The sequence below is a fragment of the Podarcis gaigeae genome, assembly GCF_964106915.1.
Source record: "Podarcis gaigeae genome assembly, chromosome: 5".
Lineage (NCBI taxonomy): Eukaryota > Metazoa > Chordata > Lepidosauria > Squamata > Lacertidae > Podarcis > Podarcis gaigeae.
The window spans coordinates 87,189,614-87,202,416 of NC_139681.1; the positions used below are offsets into that span (position 1 = coordinate 87,189,614).

Genomic DNA, 12,803 nt, shown 5'->3' on the forward strand with positions numbered 1-12,803 from the left:
TCCTTCTCTGTTGACCATCTCAAGACTCACAAATTATGCCCCAAACTCAGAACGCCAGTTGCGTTTCTTGTCCCATTGAATGTGAGTGAGTCACGACCAAACTTGGAACCTGTTCATTTTAATGAGGCGTAAGCTTTTCTAGCTTTGGGTGCCAGAAAGTTTTTTTTCTTTCATCTTTTCCTCCCACATGCGAAACGTCTAATTTCAGGCCCAGGTAGATCATAACTGTAAGACACTTCACTTAGTCACCAGGAATCAAAGACTATCCAGGGACCCTCATTTTTCTTTCTCATGCCCCTCCACGACTTGGGGAGAAACATTCACCTTTTAGAATGGAAATAGCCACCTGTTCTTCTTATTTTTTATTTTTCTCAATCTCTCTATCTTTGGCCATGTGCAAAAGCAAAGCCCTCCCTCCCCGCCAGGTTTATTCAGTTAGGTGTGTGAGGCTTATGAAAGCAGAACACGATACCAGATTTCCAACACTTGCAGTCTGGGGGGGTTGCCATTCAGTGTTAACCTTTTTAATATTCTGCAGGCTAATTGTCTGTCCATTCCTCCTTTCCCCCCCTCCCAGGTTAATGAGGTGGTTAAGAAGGGAGGAGAGAGAGAGGGCGGGGAAGGCTCCCTGATAGCATTGCCAAGCAAACGGAAAAGGTCAGGGTAATACATTCTATTATCATCTCTCATAGGCGGCACAAAGGCGTCCCAGATTTGGCATTGCCTTGTGATGGATTGTAACAAGAAAAAGGCTCGCTGTTAAATCTGCTCTTTGTGACAATAATTGTTGCAAAAAGAGAGAGAGAGAAAGAAATGTTAAAAAAAAGAAAAGGGGCACCTGGAAGAATGCAGACCCACCATTCTCGGTTGGTCAGAAGATTACAAGAAGGCCGTGGCCTAGAGGAGATTGCCAGGTGCTATTCTTGAAGAACAGCAAGGGCAAATCTGCGCATTTCTGAATTTGTCCTTTGATTGTAATTACTGCATGGTGGTATTTTCATCCTCTGGGTTTCTTTTCCTTCTCTGCCTCGCGCTGTCGCCCTTAGGCAAATCATTTAACTTCTCAGTGGGTACCACCTTCCCACCACTGCCTTTATATAATTTAATCTTGCCGCACACTTGGTTTCTTCAACATTCGAGGCCAGGCATTTTCCATAGGAAGCCCTCAAAAAGTTGTTTCCATTGTCTTGGAAAAAAATAATTGTCCTCTGGTTTATTTTTGGCCCTCTACAAAAGTATCTGGAGAGGGATCTTTGCCAGATATGGTCCCTCACTACTTTGCTTCGGAGTGTTTGTGTGAGGATTTGTTGCAAAGTAGGCCCCAATGCGGGTTCCATGCTTTGGGGAGGTCTCAGTGCGGGCTGGTTCAATAGGGTGAATGGGGGTCTGCCCCCCAACCTCAGCCAGCCCCCATTGGCTCTGGCTGTCAGCTTCCACCTCAGCAGAAGCAATATTTAAGGCCCCTTACACCTTTGGCAAGGAATTGTGTTGGTGTCCCACTGTAGAGAAACCACTTTACCGCAATAGCCGTATTAGAAATCACTACATTTTACGGTGCTGGAGGAGACGCTTGAGAGTCCCATGGACTGCAAGAAGATCAAACCTCTCCATTCTGAAGGAAATCAGCCCTGAGTGCTCACTGGAAGGACAGATCGTGGAGTTGAGGCTCCAATACTTTGGCCACCTCATGAGAAGAGAAGACTCCCTGGAAAAGACCCTGATGTTGGGAAAGATGGAGGGCACAAGGAGAAGGGGACGACAGAGGACGAGATGGTTGGACAGTGTTCTTGAAGCTACGAACATGAATTTGACTAAACTATGGGAGGCAGTGGAAGACAGAAGTGCCTGGCGTGCTCTGGTGCATGGGGTCACGAAGAGTCAGACACGACTAAATGACTAAACAACAACAACATTTTACGGGACCTGAGTATTTGAAACCTTTCGCAAACCTTGTAGAATGGAGCACAGGCCAGGTCCTTTGCTTACTGGACTATTTTGGAGTGTGGTTTATTTATTTTGAAAAAGCAAACATTCCAGTGAGCACCAGTTCAAAGTATTTAAGAGGTCACACGCACCCATCTATTTATTGGGCATGTTGTCAATATACATATAAGGCAAGTCTTGTAAAGGGTTCCACTGGCGACATCAAATAAATCAGCCAACAGCACAATCCTCTGCAGGCCTACTCAGAAAAAACCCTACTGGAGTGCAATAGGGTTTACTTTCAGGTTAAGTTTATAGCATACCTGCCAATATCCCGTGTATCAAAACTGGGATGTTTCAGCTGGTTCAGCTAAAAGGACTGGTAAAAAGTTTTTGCCATCCCTGAAGGGAGCACTGGGGCAATTTCACACAGATCTCCAGACCCTCCAAATGTCCCTATTTTCCAGGGACAGTCCCCAGTTTTATAGACCCTGCCCCAGTTTCTGATTTGATCCCAGAATGTCCCACTTTTCTTTAGGACGTCTCTATTTTCATTGGCTAAATGTTGGAGGGTATGGAACAGGATGTCCCTATTTTCATCAGAGGAATGTTGGAGGGTATGGATCCCTAGGAAGAGATGTTCAGGGCCAGCTCTGCCATTAGACAGAGTGAGGCATTGGCTGCATTGGGCAGCATATTCTGGGGACCAGAGAGCAACAGCAAGGCATTAGGGCAAGGGTAGCTCTCCAGCTCCTGTCAGGTCCAACTTGGAAGGCGAACATTGAGGGATAATGGGAGTTGTAGTCCAATAACCTATGGAGGCCACCATGTTGGCTTTCTCTGCATTAGAGGATAAGGCCTGATCTAGCCTGTTGTCCTCAGATGCAGTGGAGAAAGCTATCCTATCACCATGGTTGAAGTGAGACTCTAATACTGGTTGGATCTTATAGATAGATTTGGAAGGAGGGCTCCATCTTGCCCTTTGCTCCAGGTGGCCAAAGGTCTCCAGCCAGCCCTGGGCAACTTTGTTCTTATGCTGCATGACATGGGAGGTGCCATGAGACCCTTGAGGTCCAGCACCAGAGAGTTTTCTTTTCTGAACCTGGTGCTTTAAGAAAGCTAGAAAAATTTAGAAGGCACTATTTAATGACGCTTGTGGCATCCACCTTCCTATTTACCTCACATGCCTTCATCAGAAAGGAACGTGTGTCAGCCTGTTAGGAACACCCCCCCAACCCCCCCCCCCGCACAATTACCTGTACCGCCATTGTGCCCCATCTCAGAGTCCACACCACCTTGGATTATGCAGAAAACATTTGATCAATTTTTGATTCCATCACACAATCTCTTTGAGTCGCAGTTGCATAATTCAAGCTGTTATCGTGCTGGTGGGTTCGTGTGGCTTTTATTTTATTTTTCTGCATGCATTTTGATTTAGGAACTTACGAAAACCTTGCTGGGTTTTAGGAGGCAATATATTCCATGGGTGGGTGGTGAGAAAACCACAGGTATCTGGAGGAGGGAGCCAACCATGCTAGCCAAAGCTTGATCGGGATGCAGTCGATGGCAAAAGAAAGAAGCCACACATGTGAATAGTCTGAAAGAAGTGCTGGGTTCACACACAAGTTATGTAAATGATAGCAGTTATGGTGGGTCTCTAAATATATTCTTTTAAAACAGCAACAACTAAATTTCAAGTTTTACCTAAAAAATAAAGGAAACTGAGGCTCTCTTTTGGGAGAGAGTTCTCTCTGCAAACCTGTTCCTGACCTCACCCGACTCCCTGCCCTGCACCCAGCTCCAGCTACTACGGACTGCCTCCTCATTGCACCTTTGACCATGGACCAGACTTGGACCTCGCCTCTCGGGTAACCCACGGGACCAGCAAACCCTTTGCCCTTCGTTTTGACAGCTGGAGGGAGGCTTGGGAGTCACGGGCGTGCGGCGTGCCAAATGTCTGCCATGGGCGGCTTGCTCTGCCCCCGGCTGCAGGGCGTGCGCTCTGCTCCGTGCATCCGAGTGGCTATCCCGCACCTGGGAGGGCACCCTCCGTGTCCCTCCCCCCTCGGGAGTGTGCCTGGCCTGGGCAGTGCGGGGCATAGGCTCCTCCACTGTCTCCCAACCCTGCTGGAAGATGCCAGGTATAAAACCTGGGACCTTTGGAATGGACAGCAGTCGCTCTACCACTGAGCTGCGTCCGTCCCCCAAAACCTCGCACATGGAAAGCCCCTCCTTACGTTCCCGTGCTTTGCTTAACTCTGGACCTCTCGCAAGACCTGGCTGGTTGCGTTATATGCCTAACGCAAGGGGATGTTGCAGCGATCCAAATTCCCCACCAGGTTTGGATAAACAAGCCCATTCTGCATAAGAATCCAGTCAAGCATCCCATGAACGTTTTTATTCCTGTCAGATGAGACTAATGAAGTGCAGGAGCTTGTTGCTAAAAGATGAGCCTTACGGAGAGGACACCTCATTAATTTGAAGGCCGGCCTTTGTTGTCCCAGCTGTCAGACTCCTGCTATATTAATGTCCTCTCTTGCCATCTCTGGTGCAGGATGGGGGCCTCTTCCCCCAGTAGGCCTAGCATGCCTGTTTGCTTTGAAGCCTCTTCATTTTCATTTTCTGCCGCCTAGCTGTTCTGAGTTTTTTGGTCTTTAAGAAACTATCTTCTAATTGGTATAAGAAGTCTTCTATTATTCCAACCTGTAGGCAAACATAAAAGGATATGGACTGTCAAACAATGCAGCATCCGCCTGCTTGCAGATACACAACATTTCTTTGTTAAATGGATTACTTTCCCGTCAGAAATGATGGCATTATTATTTAGATGTAAAATTCCAGCTTGAAAGGCATATTTCACGCACATCCTGTGAGCTAGGTCTCTGCTATTTCCATTTTACAGATAGGCAGTGGCGCCTGAGCTGCGGAGCCTAATTTAGCAAAAACAAGAGTGAGCCCAAACAACAGAAAATAGTACATGCGACTTTTCTTTGGAAACTTTATCTGTGGGACTTGTCCTTGGAGACTGCACCCCTGTGTCAAGACAGATGACAAAACTCCTTGCATTCACATCTGCAAAAGGAGTGTCGTGTTCACCTAAACTGCTTTGGGTCCCAGGCTGGAAATGATGGGCTATGTGAATTTCTTCCTATTTTGTAGGATGTGGCATTGCCTCTGGACAACTATACTGACCTAGCTTTCTGGACTGAATAACTTAACAAGAGACCCCAAAATAAATCCAAGCCAGAAGATTCGTCTAAAACACACATTAAAATTATATCGAAACTGGTTTAATAAATCATAGGAAGTATTGTTCAGAGAATATGTTCAACAGCTTCCGTATTACAAATTTAAACAAGATTGAAATAATCTGTATTGGCTTTCTCCAAATATTCTTGGGACTTGCAACCATGGTGTGATGGAGACAGCGAATTCACAGGGAAAGATCCCTAGTCCTGTTGCAGAACAACATTTCCCAAGTGTTTTTCATAGGAGGCCATGAGCAACAGGCACATAGCTGTCAACTTACAGATTTGAAAATAGGGGACCAGCAGCCTCGGAAATAAGGGATCAGCAGCCAAAATAAGGGATTTTCTGGGCACAGGTATATTCAACTTCTGCGCCCTTCCGAGCCAAAGACAGAAAGCCCAGCCAGCAGCCAAACGAAGCCTCATCAATAAGGGACAGCAGCGGGACGTGGCGCTGGGATAAGGGACTGTCCCACCAAATAAGGGACACTTGACAGCTATGAACAGGCATGCTAGGAATCAGTTTAAATCTGTACAGCAGACATGCCTTTAGACCAACCTTCCCTAAAATGGTGCCCTTCTGGATTATGTCTCCCATTATTCCTGACCATTGGCCATGTTAGCTCCAGCTGGTTTCGTAGTCCAAAACTGATCACCCTGATCTGGCCACTGTTATCCATTCAACGGCCACCTCCAGGCTTGATTATTGTAACTCGTTCTACACGGGTTTGCCCTTGAAGCTGACCCAGAAACTCCAGTGGGTGCAGAATGCCGCGGCGAGGCTCCTTACGGGGTCCTTGCTGCGGGATCACATTCATCCAGTGCTTTACCAAGTGTACTGGCTTCCAGTGGAGTACAGGGTCAGGTTTAAGGTGCTGGTTTTGACCTTTAAAAGGGACACAGGTGGCACTGTGGGTTAAACTACAGAGTCTAGGACTTGCCGATCAGAAGGTCAGCAGTTCGAATCCCTGTGGCGGGGTGAGCTCCCATTGCTCGGTCCCTGCTCCTGCCAACCTAGCATTTCAAAAGCATGTCAAAGTGCAAGTAGATAAATAGGTACCGCTCCGGCGGGAAGATAAATGGCGTTTCCGTGCTCTGCTCTGGTTCGCCAGAAGCGGCTTAGTCATGCTGGCCACATGACCCGGAAGCTGTATGCCGGCTCCCTCGGCCAATAAAGCGAGATGAGCGCCCCAACGCCAGAGTCGGCTACGACTGGACCTAATGGTCAGGGATCCCTTTACCTTTTGACCTTTAAAGCCCTGTGCGGCCTAGAACCCACGTACCTACGGGACCGCCTCTCCTGGTATGCCCCGCGGAGGACCTTAAGGTCCACAAATGACAACATTTTGGAGGTCCCAAGTCACAAGGTGGTTAGATTGGTCTCAACTAGGGCCAGGGCCTTTTCAGTACTGGCCCTGACTTGGTGTAACGCTCTGTCACAAGAGACTAGGGCCCTGCAGGACTTGACATCTTTCCGCAGGGCCTGCAAGACAGAGCTGTTCCGCCTGGCCTTTGGTTTGGACTCAGTCTGACCCTTATGTTTCCCTCCCCTTATAGTTTTGATCAATGGGCTACTTTTAAAATGAGACTGCATTTTAAATTGCATTTTAACCTGTATTTTAAATTGTCCCCGCCCCCCATTATGTTTTTACTGCAATTTTTACTGGTTTTAGCTGCTCTGAGCCTGGCTCAGGCCGGGGAGGGCAGGGTATAAATTATTATTATTATTATTATTATTATTATTATTATTATTATTATTATTAACATCTGGAGGGCACCGGTCTGGGGAAAAAAATAGGGCTGGCTTGGACTATTGGGTGTAAGCAACCTTGCCTGCCTCTAGGCAGCAGAGGGCAGGATTGTGACCAACAGGTAAGACAGGGGAAAATACATTTTGTGTTTTCCAGAAAAAGTCCCAAGCTCAAGCCCAAGCTTGAGCCCAAAAATTCCTGAAATATACTAAGAGTCGCAAAGTGATTTCATGCTCTTTATTCAGCTCATAGTGGTGAGGAAGAATGAATGAATGTCCCCTCAAAGTATCTGCTTTATATACATTATTTACACAATGGGCTGCACATGATTGGCTAATTCCGGAATTCTACTGTAAGCCAATCAGGTTGTGGATTCACTTCTATCTGGAGCATGATTGGGTGGTTCCTGCCAACCAATCATACTGCTGCATTGTTCTAGGACCAACCAGACTGCTGCATTCTGAATCCTATTGTTCTAGGACCAATCAGACTGCTGCAGTTTGGATCCTATTCAACTCAGTACATAACAATTCCCAAGCCCCAAAATTCCCAAGCTCAAGCTCTCTGTCTCCTGCATGATGTATCCGTGAGAAACTAGCTTCTACCATGTAGGTTTAGAATCCCAACGCCATCCATGTAAATGCAGGTAAACTTTCAGTGCTAGTTAATGTCACAGGATGGGTGGGGGGAGACAGAACGGGTGGTGAGACTGGGTACCTCCATCTTCTGCTAACTATAAACCCAACTTTATTTTTAAAACCCTAGGCGGTCTGTTTGCATTGGCTCGTGCGTGCAGTTCTTGCATGGTTTAAAAGGCAGGATCTCGCCACAAGTGTCTTTTTTTCCCCTTCATTTTTTTTATTAAAGATTTTCTTGTTTTACAGAAGTATGTGTAATGCCTCTCGTATTTTTTCCATGTAACATTTTTACAAATCCGTTTCATTTGTTGCGACATTAGGTGGAGAAAAAAGAAGGGGTGGAGGGGGGGGGGAGATGGGTGGGGGTGGGGTCGGGTGGCGATGTTTCTATTATGCTTAAATGTATGTAGGGTTTGGTGTCAGCGTTGCTTGTACTGTTCGTTTGTGTTCCTTTGGTGGTGAGAGAGGTTGGGGTTAGCCTAGGGTGTGGTTGTTCGTTTGTGGTTGGCTGTGGTGATCTTTGTTTTCGTGTGTCAGTGGGGTGGGTGGGTGTTTTGGATCAAGTTAGCCATATTGATTTGTATGCTGTTGGTGGATTATTGTCATTGTCTTGTTGGGCTGTGTATGTGATAAAGGGGAGCCATAAAGAAGAGCCAAAAGGCGTCTTCTTCTGTTTGTCCCCATGTCAGTTTCAGTTTATTGGTTAATTTTTCAAGTAGGGCTGTTTCCCATACTATTTGGTACCATTGGTCCATGCCACAAGTATCTTTAGACTGGGGGCATTATGTGTGAAATGTTGTCTTTTGCCCACCTCTGTTCCCTTCTTAAGAAAATTGGGATAGCCTGCCTCATCTGAGAAAGTTCACACATAATGCTTACATGCAGGCATACGTAGGGATCCTTTATGTGCCTTCTGTTGTTTTCCTCATGTGGGATAGACTGATGCAGGCGCCTTCATTCAGCTTGTGCGCCATAGCAATGGGGAATTTATCAAAACGCTGTCTTTTAACTGGCATTGAAAAACAGCCAGTTTAAAAGGAAGGCAAGCTGGGAAAATTAATCTTGAGCAAGTTTTCCTGATAAGAAAGAGAATGCCGACAGAAAAGAAGCCAGCGCTTCCGGCTGAAAGTCAGCGCGGGGAGAAAAATGTGCATTCCACATTGCCATGGCAAGAACCATTTTTCTATTAAATCAGAATGAAGTTCTGAATAAATACATTTTCCTGAGATATATCATTCACCAGAGGGCTCGGTTTAAGAAAAAGGAAAAGGAAAAAATAGGAAAAGAAGGACGCGAAATGATAATTTTTGCAGACGCCATACATCTTCATCGAGATCAAACCAATAATTATATTAATAAGTGGCATGTTGAAATGCATATCCTTCCCCGAACCCTCGTGCATCATGAACAGCTTTTAAAACAATTTAAAAGAGCATCTCTATATACACAGATGTGGACTTCAACCAGGTGTCTTATATGAATGCCACACATACACGCTCACACTCACATAGTTGCAAATCGTCGTCATTCATGTTTATTCATAGGCAGCTCCACTTTCTCAGAAATGCAAATCGCCCAATAGAGTGAGTACAAGATAGCTTGGAGTCTGCTATTAATTGTACGCCAAGCTACCCCATCGCCTCATTTCTGAGATGCATGGGCACAGAATTCCTACTGCAAAGCCCATTGTTCGGCTCCTTTTCTTTTTTAAAAAGGTAAAATTAATATATCACTCTGACATCAACCTGGTGGAGCGTGGATTCCCTCCTGCGCTTTGTGTGGTCACAACAGACTGGCTGAATATATGAATCAATTTTAATACCGTTTACTGTTATGTATAAGGATAGGACTTGCGCACACATACACATACAGCTTTCATGTAGCCCTGTCTGCCTTGTCAAACTAGCATGGCTTAAACAACTCCATCATCACCAGCGTTTCCCAGAGGTTTGGGTGTTCCATCATACTCCAGTATCTGAAGGACCGCTTTTGCCCATCTCAACCAGCCTGTTTGCTTAAGATGTTCCCTGGAGGCAGGCACATTTCTAGGCACCCAGGAGACTTGAGGCAACAGGCCCAAGATGCAACGTTGCCGCTGGGCCAATTAAAAGTGGTTGGGGGCTTTGTCCACGCTGTGCTTTGTAGTACAAGAAGCCAGGTTACAGGGAACCAAGCAGAGGGCCTTCTCGGTAGTGGCACCTGCCCTGTGGAACGCCCTCCCACCAGATGTCAAAGAGAAGAACAACTTCAGTGGTACCTCGGGTTAAGTATGTAATTCGTTCTGGAGGTCTGTTCTTAACCTGAAACTGTTCTTAACCTGAAGCACCACTTTAGCTAATGGGGCCTCCCGCTGCCGCCGGAGCACGATTTCTGTTCTCATCCTGAAGCAAAGTTCTTAACCCAAGGTACTATTTCTGGGTTAGCGGAGTCTGTAACCTGAAGCGTATGTAACCTGAAGCAACTGTAACCCAAAGTACCACTGTCCTCCAGACTTTTAGAAGATATCTGAAGGCAGCCCTGTTTAGGGAAGCTTTTAACGTTTAATAGATTATTGTATTTTAATATTCTGTTGGAAGCCGCCCAGAGTGGCTGGGGAAAACCAGCCAGATGGGTGGGGTATAAATAATAAATTATTATTATTATTATTATTATTATTATTATTATTATTATTACACCCAGACCAAACTTGGGTCTCCAGCTGCTTACAATTCCCTTCATCCCTGACCATCGATCTTGCTAGCTAAGGATGATTGCTGCTAGCTGAGGAGTTATTGTTTCCACAAGCCTACCCAGATGGGAAGGTAGCATATCTAGGAGAAGGAAAACTCTGATCCCAAATCTCTGCTGCCTTGTGGGGTATCTTTGGGAGAAGAAAAGGTTGAGGAGTAAACAAAACAATACCAACAATTACAGATTGGCAGATACTCATGTTAGAATATTTACAACTAGCAAAACTGACGGGAAGAGTTAGAGGAGTATTAAACCAGAAAATATTTGGAGAATGGAGAATATTTAAGGATTATATAAGATCATATTGTACCAGTCACACCATATTAGCAGAATTTGAGTGGTACTTGTAAACACAACAAATACCGTTTGTGGAGTAGATGGGAACAATCTTAAAGAGTATAAAATTGTGCGAAAAAAAGGACAGTATAAACAGTACAATGAGAATGATTGGAAGACTCATTTTGTCAGAAGTCTTTTTTATTTAAGTGTTTAAGTATTAATTAGGAAGATTAAGTTTTTTTATGTACATAAATTTGCTTTTTCTTCTTTCTTTTTTCTGTATTTTCTTCTTTTCTTAATGGTTTTTTCTTTAATTTTCTTTTTATAGTATGAGATTGTAAATTCTTTGTAAATTCTTTGTATAAATGTGTAATTTAAATTAATAATGATTATTAAAAAAAAAGGAGTAAACCCTACACAAATCCAGAGTGGAGTCCCTAAGACGACTGGATGGCGCTTTCTATGCAACTTTTCCTTCTGGCATTTCCTGCAACCAGGCTGGTGGCAAACGTATTGCTCTGCTTTCCTTTGGACCACATCAGTCTTGCCATCTGGGGCTCCATACTGTCCTGTGCCTCAGGGAGGTCACATCAGTGCTGCGAATGCAGTGGTTTGACTACACCCCCAGAGGCACACTCCATTGTCTCTCGAGACAGATGGATGCCAACAACCCAGACACATAATTTAGTTCCTATATTCATTTTAAAAGTTTTGCTGATTTTATTTGTGATTTAACAATGGTTATTCTATGCATACTTTTATAAAAAAAACCCAGCTTTGTAGATTTTAGCTGTGTTTTATCCCCAGTTTTATCATGTGCACTGCTTCGAGGGCCCTTTGATTAAGCGGTGCGTAAATCTCTCTAAGGGACGCGGGTGGGGCTGAGGGTTAAACCACAGAGCCTAGGACTTGCCGATCAGAAGGTTGGAGGTTCAAATCCCCACGACGGGGTGAGCTCCCGTTGCTCGGTCCCTGCTCCTGCCAACCTAGCAGTTCGAAAGGACATCAAAGGGCAAGTAGATAAATAGGTACCACTCTGGCGGGAAGGTAAACGGCGTTTCCGTGCACTGCTCTGGTTCACCAGAAGCGGCTTAGTCACGCTGGCCACAAGCTGTACGCCGGCTCCCTTGGCCAATAAAGCGAGATGAGAGTTGCAACCCCAGAGTCGGTCACGACTGGACCTAATGGTCAGGGGTCCCTTTACCTTTAAATCTCTCTAAATAAAATAAATAAGATGTGCCGAGTTCCAGTTCAACAGCTTGCGCTTGCCATTTTGAGTACTACTTGGTCTCAGTTGAACCAGCAGTGACCCCCTACTCCTGCTCTGGACAGTGTTTTTAAACTGAAGCACAGAGACAGGGAATGAAGTCAAGAATGAACTATCTCCCTCGGTAGCCTGCAGCCTAAACAGACAGCTTTGCAGTTTTATGATGAAGGCTGGATCTGGAAGCAAGATAACATTGCTCCATCTGCAATCTGCTGCCTGAAGCAATGGCATCATGATGCTTCACACTTAGGCTGCCCCTTCCACGTCCCGCCACATCTTTTGCTTTAGGATTCTCATTGTATGGGAAGAACATTATTGGTGTCGACTGCTTGTCATGTGAACCCACTTTGGTACCTATAGGCGGAACGTGTGAAGCATCAGTTGGGTGTTTTGTTGCTGAGTCATGTCTCAGCTTGCTTCCTTCGATAAGAGGGAAACAAGAGGGGATATAAACAATGTTAAGTTGTGGGTGAACATATCAGACGACACAGCGATTCTTCAAACAGCTCTTGTTTATTCACAGGCTACAACAGAACTGGCTGAAGGGTTCAGCCAACTTGCTTATATAGAGCTCAACTACAAAGCAACAGTAACAACTTTCTGTACATATCCAATCACTGAACGCCACTTTCAATTCCTTATTTGCATATGCGGACCTGAATGAAAACTAACTACAGTATCCCCCTGCTGGCCCAAGGTGAGAACTTCAGTACATAACAAACAACTTAGCCCTTTGGATAAAGGTCAGAGAAAGCTGGAATTCTGCGCCCAAATGATTAACTGGGTTATCCCACTGCTAGTGCTACACATCAGGTTGCTGCTGTAATCTGTTTTTTTTTAGGGGAGTATGTGCAGAATGCCCATTCAGCATGCCAGCAGAGTGTGCCAATGGAACAGAAAAGCACCAGACAGTTCTACGTAGGGTCAGTGCCTTTGCTGACAGTATAAAGCAGTTCCACAGCTTATA

The 12,803-nt window shown here is 45.3% G+C and overlaps 1 protein-coding gene across 1 annotated transcript in view; it reads right to left on the reverse strand.

Annotated features, from left to right (window-relative positions):
• Positions 1–4,306: 4,306 nt before the first annotated feature.
• Positions 4,307–12,803, reverse strand: part of SPATA16 (spermatogenesis associated 16) — a 156,125-nt gene continuing 147,628 nt past the window's right edge. The window contains exon 11 of the mRNA XM_083739594.1: positions 4,307–4,626. Coding sequence (XP_083595720.1) covers positions 4,504–4,626 — 123 coding nt within the window. The 3' untranslated portion in view covers positions 4,307–4,503. The remainder of the gene's footprint in view (positions 4,627–12,803) is intronic.